The sequence below is a fragment of the Callorhinus ursinus genome, unplaced genomic scaffold (genome assembly GCF_003265705.2).
Source record: "Callorhinus ursinus isolate GAN/ISIS: 27379988/994484 unplaced genomic scaffold, GSC_fseal_2.0 scaffold74, whole genome shotgun sequence".
Lineage (NCBI taxonomy): Eukaryota > Metazoa > Chordata > Mammalia > Carnivora > Otariidae > Callorhinus > Callorhinus ursinus.
In genome coordinates, this window is record NW_027397136.1 from 4,010,086 (window position 1) to 4,031,365 (window position 21,280).

The window sequence follows — 21,280 nt, forward strand, 5'->3', positions numbered from 1 at the left end:
GTCCAACCCCTCTGTATGCCTCAGGGACCAGACACTGACACGCCAGAGACCACACTTCCACCCTGGATTTTATTGACAGTTATGGTAGTGTTCTTGAGCTGGCTCACATGCATGCGGTCAGTTGGGGCCTAGGGTGGCTCTTTGCAAAGCTGAAGTGTGAGCTAAGGAAGCTAGGCAGGGCAGGGCCCCTTCAGTCTTCTCAAGCCTTGGGCCAAGTTCTTGGCAATGGCTAGTCTCTCTGGCATGATTAGGGACATTATCAGAGAAACGTCTCATGGGAGCACATCTAGGGACCCACATTCTTTGCTTCAGACGCATCCATTCCCCCACCCCCAATTCAACTCTTGACCCATTACAAGAGACCTTTTCATCAGGATTTCTTCTTGCAGGAAAGCGGACTTGGAAACATGGGAAGGTGGGAGGGAGGGGCAATAAGAGGGACCCTAGGAAGCTGACCTGCTTGTCTGGGTGCCTACAGTAAAGAGCCCTTGAGGCAGGTGTCCTGGGCCTGGAAGAAACCATGCACTGCAGGTCCTCCCTTCTCCAGGAATTAAAAGCAAGGAACAGAAGCAAACTGAAACCCCTTGTCATCCTACCCACCTTCTGGCAGTCTCTAGATAATGATCTAAGGAAATAAGCTTACATTTATAATTAGAGGATAATTTGGAGAATATACACTATTTACAAGGGCCACCCTGCAAGAAGCAGGGAAGGTGGGAAACTGCTGGGCACAGGTGTAAACAGTCTGGGGAGTTCCTAATCTCTTTTTACCCTTGTTTTTGCTGTTCCCACCCTTCAGCCCCTAGCAGGGAGAGTGAGGAACCGGACTCTCTTGGGGAGCACTGGTGGCACAGTGACCGGTCACCAGGACCTCGCTGCTTGCAGAGGGCTCAGTAGTGGCCATGGCGTGACCAGGCGAAGTGGAGCTAGAGGAGTGGACGGTCCCGCCTGCTGTCCTCACTCCAGATGAGGCTTGGATGGCCCAGCCACACGAGCCCCTGGAAGTGTGGACGGCATGGGCAGCAAGGGTAAGGTCAGGCCTCTACCACAGCTCAGGAATGAACTGAGCCCAGTTGATGCTGTCAGGGCCCAGAGGGTCCTCCTCCAGGCCAGGAAAGCTGATGTCCAGCAGGATCTTGCTGAGGCTGTCATTCATTGTGTCCAGAACCAGGCCTTCTGTCAGAGAACGGTTGGCAGAAAGGCCGGCCACCTCTGGCCCGGGGGAGTGTGGCTTGGGGACTTCCATATCTGAGGGGGAGGAGGTGCTGAAGGGGTCAGAGGTGAGGTCAAAGGGCTCCGAATTGAGGAGCTCTCGGGGTGAGTCAAAGAGGGGGATACTTTTCAGCGGGGTGGTGCTAAAATCCGTGGGCCCCAAGGAATCAGGCAGGGGGCCAAAGGCAGCCTGTGGGGGTTGTACTGGGCTGAAATCTAGCCCCCCTCCTTTGGCTGGGGGTGTGAGCCTCCAGGATTCAGGGGTCACGGGGAGGACAGATTTGCTCGGGGTGGAGGAGATGGGCAGCGTCTCCTTAATGGGGGTCTTAAAAGGTCCTCCCTCCTCCTGGGAGTAGCCAAGCTGGGAGGCAGGCTCGGAGGACTCTGCAGGCAAAGGGAGCTCTGTGGCTCGCTGGGAAGCCCCGGGGCCCTCGGAGAAGAGGAGCTCAGGCTCGTCCAGACAAGGAGGCAGGAGGTGCTGTTTCCTTCGAGACCGGCTCATCTCCCTACCCTCCCTTCGTTTAATCACGAGCATTTCCGAGACACACCGGGCTGGGGACTTGAGCCCACTGTAGGACTTCTTCGGCCTTGGAGTGGGAGAGTGGGACGAACCCTCCCAGGAGTGAGATGATTCCTCTTTGACAGACAGGCATGGTGAGGGCCACTCCTCCAAGGGTGGGCTCTCCACTTTGATGGGTCTCCCCAAGGGTGGCGTTTCCTCTCCAGGCTGGGGTTCTTCCTCCTTGATGGACTGAACTGGAAGCAGAGGAGACAGTCCTTCTCCAAGCAGGAGTCTGTCCTCTTGCACAGGCCCTGTGGCGGGCAGAGGGGCCACCCCCTCCTCGGCTAGCAGCACCTGAAAGGAAAGCAGGGGTGCGGTGAGAGGGAGCCCTCCAGGCCTTGACACTCACCCCAGTCAACAGGCGGAACACAAGATCATGACTGAAATAAGCCACATGCTGGTACTAGTCCTCTTTTTTGTCTTTTTAAAGTCTTACAAACTATGGGAAATATGAGACTATATGATGAAGGTGGTAGTTCAATTCTGGGGGTAAAAGGTAGAGTGTTGTTTTAATATGGCGCTGGTATAATTAGTACCTAGCTGAGACCATAAAATTGGATGCCTGTTTCATACCATATACAAAGACTTCAACAGAAAAATTAAAACCATACGAATCCTGAAAGAGAATCTAGGAGGCTACATGTACAATCTGAGGGTGGGGGGGGGTGACCTTCTTAAGCAAGACTGGAAACCCAGAAGCTGTAAAAGAGAAGAGAGACATAGTTGACTATATAAAAACTTAAAATCTTACTATGGCAAGAGATTCCATAAACAAAGAGACAAACAATAGAAGTAAAATATATATATATATATATTTTACTTCTATTGTTTGTAGATATATATATATATATCTACAATATATATATACCCATATATATATATATATCTTCAGCACCAAAGACAGAGGTTAATATTTTAATAACAAAGAACTTTCACATATTGTTATCAAAACCTCATAGAAAGATGGGCCATGCCTGTACATAACTAGCTCAGTGAACCATTCCAAGTGACCTAACATGACGAGAAGGTACTCACACTTACTGATAAGCAAAGAAAGATAAAATGAGACAAGGAGATATCATTTACACATGGCAGATGGGCAAATATTTCAAAGACTATTAATACCAATTGCTGGCAAAGATATCGCTCTTGTCACGTATCGCTGGTAGAAATGTAAATGATTATATATTTTTTTGGAAATCAATATCTAGCAAGATTTAATAAAATGGAAAAGACCTTTCCACTGGGCAATCTCATGTCTGGTTTTCTGGCCTACAGAAACAAAAGCACTTGTAAGAAAGGTACCTGCAAAGATGTTTATTGCCGTGTTGTTCATAGGGCAAAAAACCCAGAAACAAACAAAAAAAAAACAAAAAAGTACCCATAAAAGTGGAATGCTGGAAAATTTATGGCTTAGCCACACGGTGGAATATTATGTGGCCATTAAGAAACAATGAATTAGAGCCAATGCCAAGTGACTTGGAAGAATCTCCCTATGGCAGGAAAGTGTAGTGTGATCCCATTTTGAATGTTCTGGGTGCTGTATGTACATATATAAAACGGTTATGGCTGTATGTGTACGTATAGTACGTGAAGAGCAGGAACAAATGATGAAGGCAAGCATACTACGTTGTCAGCATGGGGTATCACGGGCAGCAGGGGGATGTGAGTGAAGGTGGGGGAGGGCAGGCAGAAAGAAAAGAGGGGAAAAAAAAGATTGCAAATAAAACAAAAACAGTTTATGTGCTACAGTCACATGGATACATTTAGGTAAAATTACATATGATGGTAGGTATTATTTTATGTATATTTAAAAAATATTTTTTCAATTAAAAAGAATAAAGCAAACCCAAGTCTCTCTAAACTCCAGAGCCTATGTTATTTCCATCTCAATGAAGGAGGCAAGGGGACCCTTTTCTCTGCTTTGTTATCAGTCGGCTCTCGCTCACAAATCCTCTATAGAGTTGAGTCCAGACTTGGTAGCTCATCACGAAATGGTCTTAACTTCACCCTCCTTACCTTCTCCTCAAGCGAGGCCACCGATGCTCAACCAGGGGCGCTATCCGCACCCTCCTGCCCCCTAAGGGACATCTGGCAATGTCTGGACACATTTTAATTGTCACACTGGGGGATGCTCCTGGCATCCAGTGGGGAGAGACAAGGGATGCTGCTAAAGATCCTGCAGCGCGTAGGTCCACCGCCAACAAAGAGGTATCCAGCCCTGAATGTCAACAGTATGGAGGCTGAGAACCCCTGAGCTAGACTGATCCAATCACCCTACCATTACTGGGTATAAACTGGCATCTCCTGCCTCCATGGCACCGCCCATTAGAATGCTGTTGCCACACCTGTTTGCTTACCCAAATGTAATTTTTATAAACTCATTAGGTATCCATGGGCTTCTGACATCACTTATACCGTAATCCAAGTTCCTTTTTAGCACTTACAATGCTCTTGAATTCTCCTTTGTCATACAAAGGAAAATGCCTCGTCTACCCAACTAGATTTATAAGCTCCTCCAGGAGCATTTAAGCAGAGAGCTTGCAAACCATAGATCCGACACTTTTAATTGACTGGAGTGTCTCGTCAGAGGAAAACGGAAGCCACTCACCTTGGGCGCGATACGGACTCGCTTGCTGTGGCGGGCAAGCTCTGAGCTCATGAGTGAAGCTGCCAGGGGCAATGGCACCTTTACCGAGGGCTGCAACACCAGCGACTGGTTCACTGGGAACTGGATGGGTACCAGGTACGAGCTGACCCGTGGTAGCAGCGGCTTCATCTTCCGCCCTAGGAGGACATGGGAGAAATCAGGAGCAGGGGTCCAGGGATCCACCCCTTCCCAATCCCAGGAGCTCTGCTCTCCTTCTCTGGGCTCAGCGCCCTTTGAGCTGGGCCCAGACTCCTGCAGTCAGGTTGTCTAAAATACGCCCCCAGAGCAAGGACTAGCCTGACGCCCACTGTTCATACTAACGTGCGCCCAGTGGGAGTTCAGTTTTGATGGTCACGTTCCGGCGGAGCTCAGGATTGGGTCGTTTCTGCTGCTGCTTGTGGCAGAGAGGGAGAGAAAGAAACCTGGGTTAACGAGGCAGAGGGAGAAGGCAGGAGGACCCGCCAATGGCTCCGGGACCGTGCACTGAGCCAACTGACAGCCCAGAAAGAAAAGGCCGGTCTGGGGCGGATGCAGGTGAGCACTGTCTCCAAAGCCTGGTTCATGGGAACAGGTGATGGCACGCAGACATACGATGGCAGGACAGTCCTACCACCTCGTCCACGTGTCCTCACCACTCCCGGGGGATGCTAAAGCGCGGAGCTCTACGAGCGGCCGAGAAAAGCCAGGCAGGAAAGGGAGAGGGAAAACTGCCTCCTGCCAGGCCTACGCCATGCACTCGAGGTTGCCGTCTGGCACAAAGCCCGTGGCACGTCCTCCTGCCACAGCATGCTCTGCTCCGCGCACCGTCGAGGGGGAGCAGAAGTGGGCAGGAGCTGGGGCGGGGGGAGGGTACGAGGTGGCGGCCATCAGTTTCCTTACTCCCAGGGGCTAGGGGTGCCCTGCGTTTAGGGCCGGCAGTCATACAGCCACACAGGCTCCCTTCCCCTGTCCACTAAAGCCATGCTGTGCAGTGAAAGGGAAAAAACAAGGGTAAGCCCCGAGCCGGGAGGAAAAGAATCTTACTGATTCCAAGTGCTCAGGCGATTGTGGAGACCCTGGGTCCAGTGGCTGGTGGCGGTCAGGCATTGTGGGAGAGAAATGAGATGAAGTTACCACCAGCGTGGTCAGTCTGCCCGGGTCGGGAAAAACAGCTAGTGCTGTTGGATGCTGAGGGCCATGGGGGATGACTTTCCCACCCAGCGGAAGAGTTAGAGCTAGCAGCCGCCTTATGGGCACTCTGAAATCCCCAAACTTCTGAAAAGATGTTCTGGCGGCTCAGTTTCTGGTCTCCAGGCTGAAGAAGGGCTCTTTCAAAGCAAGGGTTTCCAGACTTTCTCTGTAAGAATCACCTCAGAGGCTTGTTAAAGATGCATATTCTGAGGCCCATCCCAGACCCACTGAGTCAGAAGCCCCCAAGAGCGGGGTCTGGGAAGCTATATTTTAACAAGCATCCCGGGCAATTCTTACGCACAAGGCACTTAGAGAAACACTGCCCAGGGAAGTTGTCTATTTGGATTAGGGCAGCCCTCCCCAGGGCCTGGTCTAGCCCAGAAGTGTGTCATTTGGTGTGTGTCAACCGTACTTAATTCAGCTAGTTTTACGCAGGTGGTCTCTGGGCTGGCTGACTTCTAACTCTGCCCTGGCCAGGGAAGATCATCACAGGGAGGACTTGTTTCCTTTTGAGATGGATATTATGATGACCAATTCTGGCCCTATTTAGATGGAACCAGGATACTCACCTTGAACACCTGGTCCAACGTCAAGTAGCGATTGGCACTGGGGTGGATAGTCCAGAAGGAGACCTTGCCATTGGCAGATGTCTCCCGAACAAACATGTCGTGGAGGGAAAGGTTGTGGCGGATGGAATTCTGCAAGGAGAGAAAGACAACTACTTATTAGCTACTTTAGCTTCGGAGTCATCCCCTTTGATGTTTCCCCAGGAGACATCAGCCTCAGGCCTCCCCCGCTGTAGCCAGCAGTGTCCTCACGGTCTAGGAGCTGGCAAGCTGGGCCATAAAGCCATCAATCCAATGGCTGGTGGTAAAGAAAAGACCTGGATGGCTGTCAGTGGCTGGGAAAGAGGACCGAGGCCATGAAGCATTCGGTAGCAAGACAGGTGAGTGAAGAAACTAAGAAACTAGGAAATTTCGTTGAGGTAAGCGTGTGAAGAGTTCTACTGTGGGGATGCCTGGGTGGCTCAGTCCGCTAAGCGTCTGCCTTCAGCTCAGGTCATGATCCCAGGGCCCTGGGATCAAGTCCCGCATCAGGCTCCCTGCTCTGCGGGGAGCCTGCTTCTCCCTCTGCCTGCCGCTCCCCTCTCTCTCTCACAAATAAATAAAAATCTTAAAAAAAAAAAAAAGTTCTACTGTGGAGGAAACAAAACAAAAAAACCCTCGCTTGGAGCTGCGCCTCTGTCAGAAGACCAACGCTGTGGCGATGTTGTGAGTGACAGCGACTCCAAGGGACCTCAGTGTCCCCACGAGTACAATGAAGAGAACGTCCCTGCCTTCTGGAGAGGACATGTGACATTAGAAGAGGAGAATCTTGGATCACGAGGCTCACGGACAGCATTTTTTTGTTCATTAAGATCTTTTCATAAAGCTACTTAGCCACGGCAGCTGCAGTTCAACGGAGCACAAGAGGAGGCTCAGTGCTACCCTGGACAGTCTCTCCGAGACCTCTACCCTTAGAGACCTCAGGGAGGGACCAATGAAGTGGCTGCAGAGCTCCTGCCGACCATCTTGCCTGGAATAGGCAGGATCAAGTCATGTCCGAGAAACATACAATTGTTTACGGTTCCAGCTTTCTTTGCATTTAACGGTTCCTCAGAGCACCACACACAAAGGGTTGCACATCTGTGTGGACAAACTGCTGGGCCATAGTGACCTCGGCGTTCGTCGCTACGGGTTGCTATGTACCTTCCAGCCTGGCTTGGCAATGTGCTTGAAATAGGGGAAGTGGTCCTCGATCCACGTATAGATGTCTTTCAAGGTCATGCGCTTCCTCTCGGTGCTATTGATGGCGAACTGTATCATGGCCATGTAAGAGTATGGCGGCCTCTCAGACGCAGAGTCCTGCCAGGATGTTGATGCTCCCGGGGGCTCCTCGACCTGAGGGTTATGAGAAGCCAAAGGCCAGGAGAAAAAGAAATGACATGGAAGAGTTCATAATGCCTCCCCTGGGCCCCCAGCAAAGAACATCCCCCAGAGAAAACTCTTAAGCGGCAGAATCGTGCTAGAAACCTACTCATCTGAGACGACTAGTCCATAGAATAAAATTTTAGGATTAGGAAGCATAGCGACGATCTAGTCCAGTCCCTAGACAATGTGGAGCCGCTTCTCTGTCATTGTCCATTTTGTCGAATATGTTGTCCCATCATAAGTGGAGGTCCAGTCTGCTAGTAGAAACCTCTCGGGAAAGTTTGGGTGTACATTAGGAAAGCATTGATGTTATCCTAAAACCATACTCATTTTTCAGAGTCAAGAGACCAGTGTCTTCGTCTGCTTTCTACTACTGATGTGATGTGAATAAACCCACCTCTTTTCAGAGTTTGTATGAGACAGATACTCTCAAGAGTATAGGACAGACAAATGTCTGCAAAACATACAACTGGCTAAGTCTCAGGCAAAGAGCTGATCAGTCACATTTGAAAAAACTGAGCTCTGGGCTGCCTGGGTGGCTCAGTCAGCTGAGCCTCTGACTCTTGGTTTCAGCTCAGGTCATGATCTCAGGGTCGTGGGAATCAAGCTCTGGGTTGGGCTCTGTACTCAGCTTGGAATCGGCTTGAGATTCTCTCTCTTTCTCTGTCCCCCACCCCTCTGCTCATTTACTCTCTCTCTCTCTCTCTCTCTCTGGAATAAATCAATCTTTTAAAAAAATACATAAAAAATTTTAAAAACTGAGCTCTAACTTCAGAAAGTACACAAGTCTTTTAAGTTTTACTTATGCACACATCCATGTAAATTTTCACTTTTTAAAGGCTGCTCAATGACTGATTTAAGGGTCTATGCAACAATATGGCAATAGTGAAAACAACCCCAGGCCACATAGATGGGTCAAATCAAGTTTGATTACCGGGGAAGTATTTAACATTCGCACCTAACTCACTTTATTTGCTATTAATGTATCTTCTAATAGAACTACCTTGTACTCTGTCTTATGCTCTAACCTTTCATACTGTTAGGCTGCCTCTTTCAGGCTCAAGTGGCTTTCCCAACGAAGACCTCTTCATCATTCCCTGAGTACCTGCCAAGGGCAGAGTACTAAAGTTAGTGCTCATGGAATACCGAATGAGCCAGGAGCCCTCGAGGAAATTTCACAGATGGGGCAAAAAAGATCCCAGGCAGAAAGGTAGCTCAAACGTTACGCAGAATCGCACTAAGTGAAGTGCTAATACCAGAACTTGGAAATTCTGCTCCACAGGTCACTGGGGCCATTTCCCTTCTTAGAAATTCCCTGCACTGGCCCTGACTCCCCTAGTGAGAAGTCACCTTTACCTGACTCTGCTCCAGGTGACGATTTTCCTTTTCCTCCATCTCTTGCTTGATGCTGCTGGAGCCCAGTCCATCAGAACTCATCTTTCCGAGCCACTGGATGTTGGTCAAGCTGTTGTCAAGAGTGCAGCCTGCTGCCTCGCCTCCAGCTAGAGGGGAAACAATCCAAGATGCCACTTAGCTGCCTGATCCAGTATGTGGCAGGCCCATCAAAATCGGAGGTTGGGGAGCATCTCTCCGAGACCTCTACCCGTAGGGACAGGGATCACATGCTGAATCTACTGTGGCCCTCAGGTACTCTGCCCCATCAAGGATTTCAGGAGAAATTCAGGAGAGATCAGTCAAGGCAACCTTAACAAAGAGTTAGTATTTGCACAAAGTCACTTTTCCTCCTCATGCTTCAGTTTTCTCCTTTATTAAAATGGAGAAAGATTCCTATTTCCTTACACGGTCGATGGGGAAGATAACTAGCAAAAATAAACAAATCCTTTCCTAATTTAAAGAAAGTAAGAGAAACGCTAAATTATAATTTGGGCACTTTAAACAGCGCCCAAAGAATCTGGGTCAAGGATTCGGGATGAAGAAAGACAAGACTTTCCCCCGGTTCAGGCTAGGGGCCTGTCTGTTAAGTATCAACCTGACGGACTGCAGTCCTTGCCACCAGAGAGGAAAGGCTGGGCTCCTCACCCCTTTGCCTTGCAGACCACATACCACAGCTCTCCCATCTCTGCCCGGGAAGGGCTCCAGGTGGTCTAGGAAGATTGACATCCCTAGCTGCAGGCTTTGGTCCCAGGGTCTCGGTGACCACTTCTGTCCTCTTGGGATCATTGCTGGTTTGGGCTTGAGGCTGGGGTCCTGGAGGGTGAGTGGGGGCTCCCCCACAGCTGATGAGGATGAATTTGTTGGGCCCACTGCTGCCACTCTCTTTTCCTTTGGCGGTCAATGCTGTGATGATGCTCTGGATATTGGCATTGTTAGGGACGGCCACCACTTGGGTGTTGGGCATGGTGGGGTGGTTAATGATCTTGATCCCAGCTGGAAACTTGCAAGAGTTGGACTCTGCCGCCTCCTTGGAAGCCTGTGCTTGACCAGGCTCTTGTTGGGCAGGGGGCCTCTTAGGTTCCTCTCCTGATGTTTCACCTGGGGCATTTTGAATAGGAAGGGGCAGCCTCCGTCTTTTGAGAATCAGTGGCCGACGGGGGCTGGTTTTCATTATGAATCTGTGCTTTCACTCTCCATTGAGAATCACAAGCATGGGCCCTGGAAAGTGCAAGGAACAGCAGGATGTCAGAGATTTGTTAGGCTGAGAAGGAGGTACTGCTAGAGAGAGGCGTTCCTCTTTCCATGACCAAAAGCATGAGCCCACAGGCCCAGGTTAATGATCCCTGGGCCTCTGTAAAGACCTCAGACAATAAGGGGATGAGTTCTATGACAAAAGAAAGCTAAAACTGAAGCATTTCAAAAGGAGAAAGCGGGACTGGGTTGAAGGTAGGTCAACATGGCCAAAGGTCTTCCGGAAGCTTAAGAATGTTTGGCTACAGAAATGAGTGGGACAGTTATAAAAATGTGGAAATTTCTATTATTGCTTATTACACTACAGATCACTTGCAGTGACTCTGGGGACAGGAATGCTGGAATTGAGGACATTTGGCAATTTGAGGAGTCCGGACAAAACTCTGACCCCATAATCTATTTTATGATTGATAAAGCCTGTATATTTTTACACCATCTTAGTCTATAAATAAAAGGATCAGTGCCCATGGGATCAGAGGAGAAAGGCAAATTGCACTATCGTTCCCTTGCCATCATCTCCTACTTCACAAGACCTCAGAGAATACGGAAACTGCTCTGGTCAAGGCCCATGGGGCGATTCATCTCACAGGCTATTATCCTCGCACTGGTAAAAGAAAGAGTACACTTTTCTTTCACAATTTGCAAAATATTTCTATAGCGACATTCTAGTCCTTGTGTGTGTTTTTTCCTATTTTAACTTTCTAAGCATGTTACTCGAGTCCTTGATTTCTCTTCCAGAACCAAGACTATAATCCCTATCTCCCGACCAATAGAACGTGCTGTCATCAATATGCTAAGGGGGTTCTGTCATGTTAAGGAAAATAGTTTTATCTTTAAAAAAACAAAATGTGTTTGTTGGGTGCCTGGGTGACTCAGTCGGTTAAGCGTCTGCCTTCGGCTCAGGTCATGATCCTGGGGTCCTGGGGTTGAGCCCCACCTTGAGCTCCCTGCTCAGCAGGGAGTCTGCTTCTCCCTCTGCCCCTCACCCCTCTCTCATGCTCTCTCTCTCGCAAATAAATAACATCTTTTTTAAAAATTTCGTGTTTGTTGATTTTAATAGATACACGGGATACTCTGCCATCATGTAAAATTGTGTAATCCTATTTAAAGGTACTTTGACAGAAGAATGCGCTGTCTGTGTTAGGACATCCACTATCTCCCTAAAACTGACTGTCACAGTCTGATGACATTTGCCATCTGCTTAGAGTTCATAGGCTCTCTCCACTCTGCCTCCTCCCTTTCCTTTATAACTAGGTTTCCTCTACTTTCAAATCTCAGTTTCATTTCTACCTCTTATCTCTTCAAGCCTCCCCCTGCCCCACCAATGAGTAAATACTATTATTCCTTCCCCATCCCCCAAAGATATCTTCCTGGTCTAAGGCTTAATTTTGCTTTCAACTCTCTGACCAGTCTCTTCCTATCACGGCCAACACTTTAAGCTAGGGGACGTCCAGAGTGACCCCTCTGATGCCACTGCGCATCCTGACCACGGAAACTTTGCAGGTTCTCGGGAACCAGGAGAAGGGCCCTGGAAGAGGGTGGAGTGGAGGCAGTGCGGCTCAGTGGTGAGAGCGCTTGGGAGCAGGGGAGGGTGTGGGCAGGTTTGTCTTTGACTTAATGCAGAATAAGCTCAATCTTCACGCCAGCCAGTCTGTCTAGAAAAGTAGGCCACCCCAGCAGCCCTCCCGAGGTTGTGGGCAGGGCGCAGAGGTCAAACTTCCAGGGAAGGCCAAGAGGTGGTTTGAGAAAGAAGTGAGGACAAGGCCAGGAGGTTGGCTGGATGCAGAAAAAGTTTGCCCCCTCTCCCAGCCCTCGTTCCCGTGTGGCCCCAAACCTCCACGCCGGTCCCGCGCCCTGCTGCTAGACCCCCCGACCTCGGCGCCCGAGCCCGGGCTCCCTGCCTCTGCCCGGGCCGGGGCTCGGACTCCATTCCTCCGCCCCCCCGCTCACCTCCCGACTGCAGCCGCCGCCGAGGCTGGGCTGTGGCTCCAAGGGCGGGCTCCGGGCTCCTCCAACCTGGGGGCCGAGCCAGGGGCCCGGACAGAGACTCGCGCCAGGCCGGCCGGGTCCCCGGCGGTGCGGGAGGGGTGGGGAATCCCGGGGGATCCCGGGAGGGGAGGGGTCCCGGGCCGGGGGGCCGGGGGTGGGGTCGGGCACCGGAGCTTTCAGTTTGTTCCGCTGTTTGAAATTGGCGCCGGCGGAGCGTTGCGGTCACGTGACGGAGCGTCGCCAATCGGCGGCCGCCCTTGTCTCCGCGTTCGGGGCTCGAACGCTGCGGCGGCCCAGGGGAGCGGCGGCCGGGACGCCGCCGGGCGGGTAAGGCGGGCCGGCGGCCGGCTCGTGGGGAGGGGGCGGCCGTGGGCGGCCCGGAGGGCGCAGGAGGGGCCCCCGCGGCGGGCGGCGGGCGGCGGCCGGGGCGGCGGGGAGACGGCGCTGCCCGGGGCCGGCGTCCCCGGCCTGCGCTCCCTCGCGCGTTCCGGGTCGCTTCCCTGAGCCCGCCCCCGGCGCCGCTCCTCCCGCCTCCCTCGCCAGCCTCCGGCCTTTCTAAAGCCTCCCTGGCTTGGCTTCCTTACTTGAGGGAAACTACTCCATTCCCCTCCAACTAACGATCGTCTGGCTGCCTCGACTAGTCGACCGGCGTATCATCCTGTTTAAGCTTCCTCTTAAAAAAAATTCCACGCCATGATAATACTTTATTAACTTGGTCGGCACATTTTGTTGAGCACCTACTATGTGCCAGGCCCTGCTAGGATAACAGTGGTAGGGGAGGTTCTTTCCTTACTCTGTATACAGTCTAACGGGAAGAGAGGAGACCACAGACATTTTTGAAGAATCGAATAAGCAAAAGGAGAGATAGCTGCGAAGGGATAAATTAGAGGTCATTGATAACTGAGTATCTACGATAAGATCTTGCCTTCGGTAGGTCAGGAAAGGCTTTTCTGGAAGGAAGCTTGTTCTGAGGTCTGATGCCTTTGTGTAAAGAAGGGAGTGAACCCCGCAAAGCAAAAGGAAGAAGGTGTGCAAAGGCTGTGTGGGAGGAAGAAGATTGGGCTGTGCAAAGGCTGAAGAACATCTGAGGAGTCAGAGCTGAGCTGAGAGGACCTGAATAGAGTGTGGTGTGAGATGAAGCCGGAGCCAGAGGAAATAGGACCTTAGCCATAACTGAGGAAGTTTGGTCCTTATCCAGAAATCAACAATTTTAAGCAGAAGTGAGTCAAGATCCGATTTGCATTTTTAAAAGGCTCCTCTGCAGGGGGTGCTGGAGTGGATTAGGGTAGACCCGTTTAGGCTATTGCAATACTCCAGACCAGAACTGTTGGAACTTGAAGGGTGGTGGGGAGAGAAAGATACCAGGAGAGAGGGGCCAAAGGGGCATTATTGAAGACATACTTAAGAGGTAAGATTGTCAGGGCTTGGTGGTGTTGGATGGGGACAGAAGTGGGACATGTCAGGGTTTCTGGCTGCATAACTAGATGAAGGATAATACCCTGAGCAAGGACCTTAGAAGATAATCACCTATGGAGCAGGTGCAGGGGAGATGATCATGAATTCAGTTTTAAATATGTTGAGTTTGAGGGTGCCTGGGTGGCTCGGTCGGTTAAGTGTCTGCCTTCGGCTCAGGTCATGATCCCGGGGTCCTGGGATGGAGCCCCACATTGGGCTCCCTGCTCAGCGGAGAGCCTGCTTCTCCCTCTCCCTCTGCTGCTCTCCCTGCTTGTGTGCGCTCTCTCTCTCTCACTCTGTCAAATAAATAAATAAATAAATAAAACCTTAAAAAGGAAAAAAAAAGATTTGGAGTCAACTGGAAAATTTTAAATAAATGAGTTCAAGGTGCATTTGAGACATCTAGTTGCTGTCAAGTAGGCAGTGGCTATGTGGGTACTGAGTGTAGAGAATTCTAAGCTGAGCATATAAATACTTAAGTCATCCACTTGTAGGTGTGAGCTGATCATTGCCTAAGAAAGGTGTATAAAGCAAGGAAAGCTCCAAAACACAGTCAGGGGGAAGGGTTTTACAGAGCAAACGGGACTGACCTGCGATTATAGCATAAAGAGAATGGATACAGATATATATAGGTTTGTATGTTGGTATCTGGAAGGTGAGCGTATTTTCTTTGATGTCTCCTGCGTTCTCTGTGAAGTAGGAAATAAGGTCATTTGTTAAGAGGGAAGGGGAGTTCTAAGGTTTTAAGAAAGTGGAAACATCTTAAGATAGTCTGCGGATATTGAGTTGAAGGGAACATAGTAGGATTGCTGCTGAGCAATGTCGTGTCTGTTGGAGGCTGGCTAATGTCAACACTGACTGGAGGCATTGCTACTGCTGTCATCTCTCCACTGGATTCCTGCAGCAGCCCTTTAACTGGGTGCCCTGCTTCCTTTCTCCATGCCTGCTGTCCCCAACCCACCTGTTCTCACAGAGCGCCTAAAGTTCTCATTATAGAAATGTCACTTCCCTGTCCAGAGCCTTGCCTTGGCTTCCTGTCACACTAAGAATAGTTGAGTCCAGAGTCCTTAACCTTGCCTGTGAAGCCCTGTGTCACATAAACTGGTTCTCATCTGCTCTCCTTTCTTCATTTCAGGTCTTTGCTCAAATATCACTTTTTTAGTCACCTTCCCTGACAGCCCTCTCTAAAAGAGCACTGAGTTGGCTCAACCCTTTATCCTGTTTGGATTTTCTCCATAGTCACTTCCCAACTAGGGTATAAGCACCACGAGGGCAAGGATTTCATTTTGTTCTCTGGTATATATTTCCAGCACCAAGAACAGGGCCTAGTACTGCGGGCACTCAGTATTTGTTGAATGGCTGAATGAACGAACAAACAGCTGTGTGTATTACCTTTGTTATCCCTAAAAATGATTTGTCCTTTCTTTCTTCTTTACCTGTATCACCACTGCCTAGTGACATAAGTCAGAGGATGTTACTTTTTACTGTTGACTAAATGAGTCATGAATTATGTGGTGGAACCAGTCTGCCCTGTTGTGTGACTTCGCTGGATGCTCAGCTGTACTTCCCGTGCACCTCTCCATTGCACGCAAGCTTCTATCCCACCCTTCCACTGATGAAGCTCTTATTAAAGTCGATCTGGTTACTAGAGTCAATGGACACTTTTTTCACTTTTGTCGGCCTGTTTATTACTCCGGGTCCTGTTGATCCTGCTTCTGTGTCTTGCCTCCCATTTCCGCCAACACAGCCCAGATTCAGGCCTGATCACTTCTCACTTAAGTAACAGAGTAACCTCCTAAAACTGGTCCCTCTATTTCCAGAGTACTCCCTCTCTTTCCACATTGTTGCCAGGATCTGTCTTAAAAGACAAAAACAACCAATTAAGACATTTATGGAACAATTGAAAATTTGAACATGTCTGGATATTTGATAATATATTTTTTTATTTGTAAGAGAGAGCACAAGCAGGGGGGAGCGACAGGCAGAGGGAGAAGCAGGCTCCCCTTTGAGCAGAGAGCCTGATTCGGGACTCGATCCCAGGACCCTGGGGTCATGACCTGAGCCGAAGGCAGACCTTTAACCCTCTGAGCTACCCAGGCATCCCTGGATATTTGATAATATTAAGGAACATATATATATATATATATATATATATGTTGTATTAATGGGGATGGTATAATGGCTGGGAATATTCATCTTTTCTTCATAATAATATAGGGGTAGGGGAAGTGGATAAAGGGTGTGGATGTATCCTGATTGGCTATGGGCTGATGTTGGAACTGGGTGATGGGTACACGGGAGCTCATATTATTCATTCTCCTTTTGTGTATGTTCAAAATTATATGGAGGGAAAGTTAAAAAAAACTAAGTGTTATCGTATCGTTCTGCTTGAAAATTTTCAGTGACTACTTAGGCTAGAGTCCAAACACCTATGGTACACCTGCTTTTTCTGACCTGACCCTGACACCGGGTCCAGTCTCTGAGGTCTTGCATTTGTCTTTGCATACGCTGTGTCCAGCTCCATGGAGCCTGTGATACTTGAATTCACAGTCTTGTCTCCGTGCCTCTGTATGTGCTGTTCCTCAGCCTGGAGTGCCTTGCTCTCTCTGCTCTCTGGCTTTCCTTATCCCTTCCGTACTAGGTCAGGTATCACCCTCTCTAGAAAGCCTCCCCTGAGGTGAATGGAAGCATTCTTCCCATTATCGGAATTGTCTGTCTCCCTCTGCTAGCCTCTCAGCACTTTGAAGACAGGGACAGTCTCTCTTATGTGTCCCTACAAGCGCTTGGCACTTGATAAATGATTGTAGAATCAATGGTTATTCATCTTTAAATTCCCAACACCCAGCACGGCACTCAACACGTGCTCGATCAGTGTGCATTGAATGAATGCTGTTGACCGGGAACTACTGTGTATTTACTTGGTGGTGCAGGGATAGAAGCTGTACCCCCCACAGTGTGGAGGTAGGGGTGATAGTTGGTAGTAGAACTGGTTGGCAGAGGATGAGCAAGAGCTGGGGACGGAATCATCAGAATTGTCTCCCAGCTTTTGTTTTTTTCTCTGCAGGCATGGGTTGGAATCGGAGCCTGAACCCCGACCTGACAACAACCAGCATCATGTGGTTACTAATTTTAACTGCTCTTCATTCACCTATTGATGCCTCCCAGAAAAAAACGCCGCCAGCCTTCCCAGAAAGCCCAGCTGCTATTCCAAGAACCACCACTGGAGGGCCCCAAACACCATTATGGCTCTCCCCAGCTTACCATCACCCACACTAGACAGGTGCCCAGCAAGCCCATTGACCATAACACCGCCACTTCCTGGGTAGGCCATGGTATTCTTACTTTGACTTTTGCTCTGTTAGGCTTTGCAGAATGCTGCCTCTTCTGCCCCTTAAACCAGGGCCTCCAAAGATTCATGGGGGCAGGGACAAGAGGCAATGTATTTCTGTCATCAGCCATCTTCTTGGGGATGTCTTCTTTTCTAAGTTCAAGCTGAGGCAGGGGCTGGTTGGAGTTGGAGTCTTTCTCCCCACATTCTTCTTAAAGAGTTCAGTATAAAAGTTTCATTACTCGGTAGCCCAGTGAAGAAGCCAGATAAATGGCCGAATGAATAAAAAATGAGATTGTTCCCCAAGCGTCACTTGAGAGGTAAACTATTTAGCTCGGTACTATATTTATAGTTTAATAGAGTGAACCTGGAAAAAACCCAACAGAAATGGCATGTCGTATTTTGACAGTTTCAAGGCCCTAGAAAGAGAATATAGCTACTGTCAGGAAAATGGTATAGCCAGAGGGCCAGACAAAAGCATAAACTTCACTTTATTAAGAGTGCTTAATAAATATAGCTTGTTCAGGATTGCTTGGAAGAACCATGATACTTGCTTTGGGATTGTAGAAGAAACTGAAATGTTAGAATCCCATGGATGAGAAGAGGAATGAACACTTATTGAGGACTCATCATGTGTCAGGTCTTATGCTAGTTGCTTTCCATACATGATCTCACTCCCTATTCTTGCACTCAGCATTCACTCTACTGGGGGCCTTCTTCGTGCCAGGCACTTTGCTAGGTGCTGGGCATCAAAGGTGAGGAAGACTGTTGGTGTTTGCCCTCAAAGTTTAAAGATAGTTAAACAAGTTGCAGCTGTATGGTGTGATAAAGTGAAGGAGGCATTGTCCCCTTTCTTACACACAAGGAAATGGAAAGCCAGAAAGATCGAATTAATTGCCCAAAGCTCATATCCCTTTCTTTTAATATCCCATTAGACAAATATTTTGTTTCGTGTCCATTACCATAGTGGGCCCCCATTTAGAATTCTGGTCCTTGGATATAGTTTCCTCCCTCAGGTTCGTTCATACTTGGTAGGTGGCTCTCCTCACTTCTTTTTGGTTTTTGATCCTTAAGGTATCACCTCAGTTTGATATGACAGCAGAAAGCTCGTTCCCTGTGAACCAGAAATGTCATCATCGAAACCAGGCAAGACATGCAAGTCGAAAATCTACCGCCTCCAAGTTCCCACATCTAACATTTGACAGTCCACTGTCTTCCTCCTGTTCAGCCACACTTGGGATCCCCTTAAGCAGGGAATGCCCCGGTCAATCAGAAAAGCGCATTTCCGGAAGGCCCTTAGTTCCGATGCTCAGTCCTCAAAGCTGTGGGGAAGTGTCAGTACATACGCTTCAGAACTTACCTTATGTATTCATTCCCCCTGATATCCAGACCCCAGAGTCATCGTTTGTGAAGGAGGGGCCCATTCCCCCAGATCAGAGGGAAAGTAGCCTTCCGAGCTGCTCCTTCCACGCTAGTACTCCCAAGAGCCCAGAGCCTGGGCCTGTTCTAGTTGAAGACACTCCCGAGGAGAAGTATGGGATCAAGGTCACATGGAGGAAACGATGCCACTTGTTTACTTACCTCAGGGAGAGAGGGAAGCTGAACAAAAACCAGTTCCTTGTGAAAAACTCACTGGATTTCTCCGACACCAGCAGCCTCAAGAAATTTTCATAAAGTTGCTAAAGTACTTTTCTGGCTCACAGGAGAGTACATCAGGAGAATAAAATGGAAATAATACCAATAACCTCAATAGAAAAAAAGATGTTTTAACTAGAACCTTGGAGTCATAAGGGAATTCAGTTCCCAGATTTGCTTTTTAAGATGTCTTTTCCTAAAAAATTTTTATTGTCATAAACAGTTCATATTTTTCTTAACATTAACTGTCTAAAATTTTAAAGTATCTTATAGTAACTTTTAAAATGTATGTAAATAAATGGTTGCAGAAAGGTTTTAGAGAACCCTGCTTCTGATTACCGATCACGCAGCAATACTGCCTTCTCCACAAAAGGTCTTTCTTCGTTGTTTTTTAAAAACTACTAATTAATCCTTTAATCACCTCATCCAAACTAATTCATTCCACACTTTTGAGTACCAACTCTGTGTCAGGCTCAGCAGCAGCTTCCTTTATGACATGATGGACAGGAAAAATAAAAGCAAACTCTATGACTTTTTTTTAAGATTTTATTTATTTATTTGTCAGAGAAAGAGAGATAGAGCAGGAACACAAGCAGGGGGAGTGGGAGAGGGAAAAGCAGGCTTTCCGCCGAGCAGGAAGCCCGATGTGGGGCTCGATCCCAGAACCCTGGGATCATGACCTGAGCTGAAGGCAGATGCCTAACCATCTGAGCCACCCAGGCGCCCCAAACTCTGTGACTTTGTAGCTGAGCTGCTGCCTCTACAGCCTTGCTCATCTGCTAAAAGGCCAAGGTGAGGAAAGGCAGCAAGCCCTGTTTTACTGAATACAGTGGGGTCAGGGGCGATAAAGGGGACACAGATAAGTTACTTAGGTTTGCTGTGTTTTGGTTTTTTATTTCCATTCAAAGAAGTCTGTAAATGTCAAATAGGGTGGGAAAATGATTTCTTGAAATGTATGTAATTAAATATGGGAACTTTTCAGAGAAGACTACTTGCTGTAACTAGAGCAGCACTGCCCAGGCAAAAACTCTCCTTTGCCCTTTCACCAATACAGATAGCATCTCTTTCAACTGTATCCATTCAGTTTTAAGAACCTACTCTGTGTCCCGTCTAGCCAGAGCTAAACAAGCAGGGAGTATTCTGTTTATTTCATAGATGGGAATCTGAAGCCTAGATAAAGGACTGTGTTTAGGGTCACACAAGGAGTGGAGGCTGACACATCAAGGCGATGCTCTGCTCTCCTAGCTTGTGCCAACTCCTGTGCCTCTTAGAAAGGCAAACCCAACGTGGAAACAGCTGACCTCTGAATGCTATAAACACAACATGCGATAACTTTTGCCAGGATGTTTTGTAGGGGTTACAATGATATGTGTAAATTGGTGGTAGGAAAGGAAGTGGAGACAAGATCTATTGGAAACGAGAGTATATTATTTAGATGGCAAATTTCATGGGATATGGATGTTTGAAGATCGTCCATAGGCCCGTAGAGAGGTAAATGGGAAATAAAGTCTGTAGAATTGGTCTAGCAATGCTCTAAAAAGCTTGGGCTGGAGTAGGGGAGGCTGAAGGAGTTTTGTGCAGTTGGAATGCGAGACCAGATAACTACGAAAGATGCATTTAACGGCTAATGACTGCTGGAGAGGGTACAGGGTGCGTCCCCGAAGGCTCTGGTGTTGGACTATGAGGGAGCCAGCAGAGGTCTGTGAGTGAGTCCTAACATTACAGACCTCTGGAAAGCGCTCTGGGTGGTCTCTGGGTACAAACGGTGGGGACGCGAGGGAGGCCGCTCCGTGGGTGGCGGTTAGGGGGATGGGCCGTTACTCTGACTAACGGACTTCCCAGCGCCTTTAACTGCCGGTGCCTCCGCCCCCTAGAAACCCTCCCGCATCGCCGGGCAGCAGCAATAGCCAATGAGAGACGAGCGGCGGGCACGAGGACCAATAGGCGGTGGCAACAGTGCAGGGTGCGGTTGCTAGCGGCCGGTGCCCGGCTGCTTGCCAGACTTGCCACCCTAGCGGCGGCGTCGGGGCTCCTGAACTTGGTTGCCACTTCCTAAGCCGCGGGGATGGAGGCGTCGCGCTGCCGGCTTGGACACTGCGAGGACAGGTCCGAGAGGGGTGGTGGCTGGTCTCGTTTCGAGCGGGGCGGAAGGACGGAGTGAGACCGTGGCGGTCCTCCGGGAGCGGAGGGCGGTGGGCTCGGGTCGGGAGGGACGGATTTGGCGGCAGGAGGCGAGTCTTCTGTCCCCCACTCCGCGGTGGAGGATCCCCTTTTTACCGGTGAGCGGTAGAAGGCAGCGGCTCTGCCGCGTTCACCGAGAGCAAGGACTTTGTGTTCAGGTCCTTGCTTGGGAAACTCTTGGGGTTTTCGTTACGAGCTCGTGTTGCTCTCTGTGGGCCTCGCTTACTCACAGTGTGTTAGTCCTGCTCCTCACGCACCGCCCGGCAGTGTCATAACTGTGGTGGATGAAGTCTCTCCCGGGGGTGTCGAAGCGTAAGGTTCGGGGTGATATTTAATCATTTGCTCTAATGCCATTGCTTTTGGCAGGCGGTGCTGAATTCTGGAACGGAGTCCGAGGGCCGAAAGTGCAAAACTAATCTTTTGCTTCTATCTCCTTTATAGTAATTCTCTTTATTTAGTATTGTTCGTCTTACTTGCAATGT

At 49.1% G+C, this 21,280-nt stretch overlaps 3 protein-coding genes across 13 annotated transcripts in view; 2 read left to right on the top strand and 1 right to left on the bottom strand.

Moving 5' to 3' along the window:
* Window positions 1–47: 47 nt before the first annotated feature.
* FOXM1 (forkhead box M1) lies at window positions 48–12,393 on the bottom strand. Of its 6 annotated transcripts, none has more exons than XM_025851913.2 (9): window positions 12,161–12,393; window positions 9,629–10,177; window positions 8,921–9,066; window positions 7,343–7,534; window positions 6,164–6,292; window positions 5,448–5,492; window positions 4,746–4,815; window positions 4,386–4,561; window positions 48–2,068 (listed from the first exon to the last, which is right to left on the bottom strand). In XM_025851913.2, the coding sequence occupies exons 2-9, from the start codon at window positions 10,128–10,130 to the stop codon at window positions 1,043–1,045; spliced, it is 2,286 nt and encodes a 761-aa protein (XP_025707698.2). In that variant the 5' UTR covers window positions 10,131–10,177; window positions 12,161–12,393; the 3' UTR covers window positions 48–1,042. The 6 variants fall into 6 exon arrangements, with proteins under 6 accessions (XP_025707698.2, XP_025707697.2, XP_025707696.2 ...); XM_025851912.2 differs by having other exon boundaries at window positions 4,746–4,818; XM_025851911.2 differs by having other exon boundaries at window positions 9,605–10,177.
* Window positions 11,541–19,148, top strand: RHNO1 (RAD9-HUS1-RAD1 interacting nuclear orphan 1). 5 transcript variants are annotated; one of them, XM_025851918.2, is made up of 3 exons: window positions 11,541–11,775; window positions 16,719–16,976; window positions 18,057–19,148. In XM_025851918.2, the coding sequence occupies exons 2-3, from the start codon at window positions 16,809–16,811 to the stop codon at window positions 18,654–18,656; spliced, it is 768 nt and encodes a 255-aa protein (XP_025707703.1). In that variant the 5' UTR covers window positions 11,541–11,775; window positions 16,719–16,808; the 3' UTR covers window positions 18,657–19,148. The 5 variants fall into 5 exon arrangements, with proteins under 5 accessions (XP_025707703.1, XP_025707701.1, XP_025707705.1 ...); XM_025851916.2 differs by lacking the exon at window positions 11,541–11,775 and adding an exon at window positions 12,454–12,526; XM_025851920.2 differs by lacking the exon at window positions 11,541–11,775 and adding an exon at window positions 12,454–12,526 and having other exon boundaries at window positions 16,719–16,934.
* Window positions 19,149–20,571: 1,423 nt separating this feature from the next.
* TULP3 (TUB like protein 3) overlaps window positions 20,572–21,280 on the top strand; it is a 58,859-nt gene continuing 58,150 nt past the window's right edge. Inside the window, exon 1 of one of the 2 annotated variants that reach the window (XM_025851994.2) lies at window positions 20,572–20,723. In XM_025851994.2, the coding sequence (XP_025707779.1) occupies window positions 20,683–20,723 (41 nt within the window). In that variant the 5' untranslated portion in view covers window positions 20,572–20,682. The remainder of the gene's footprint in view (window positions 20,724–21,280) is intronic. The other variant, XM_073886954.1, reaches the window with a different exon arrangement.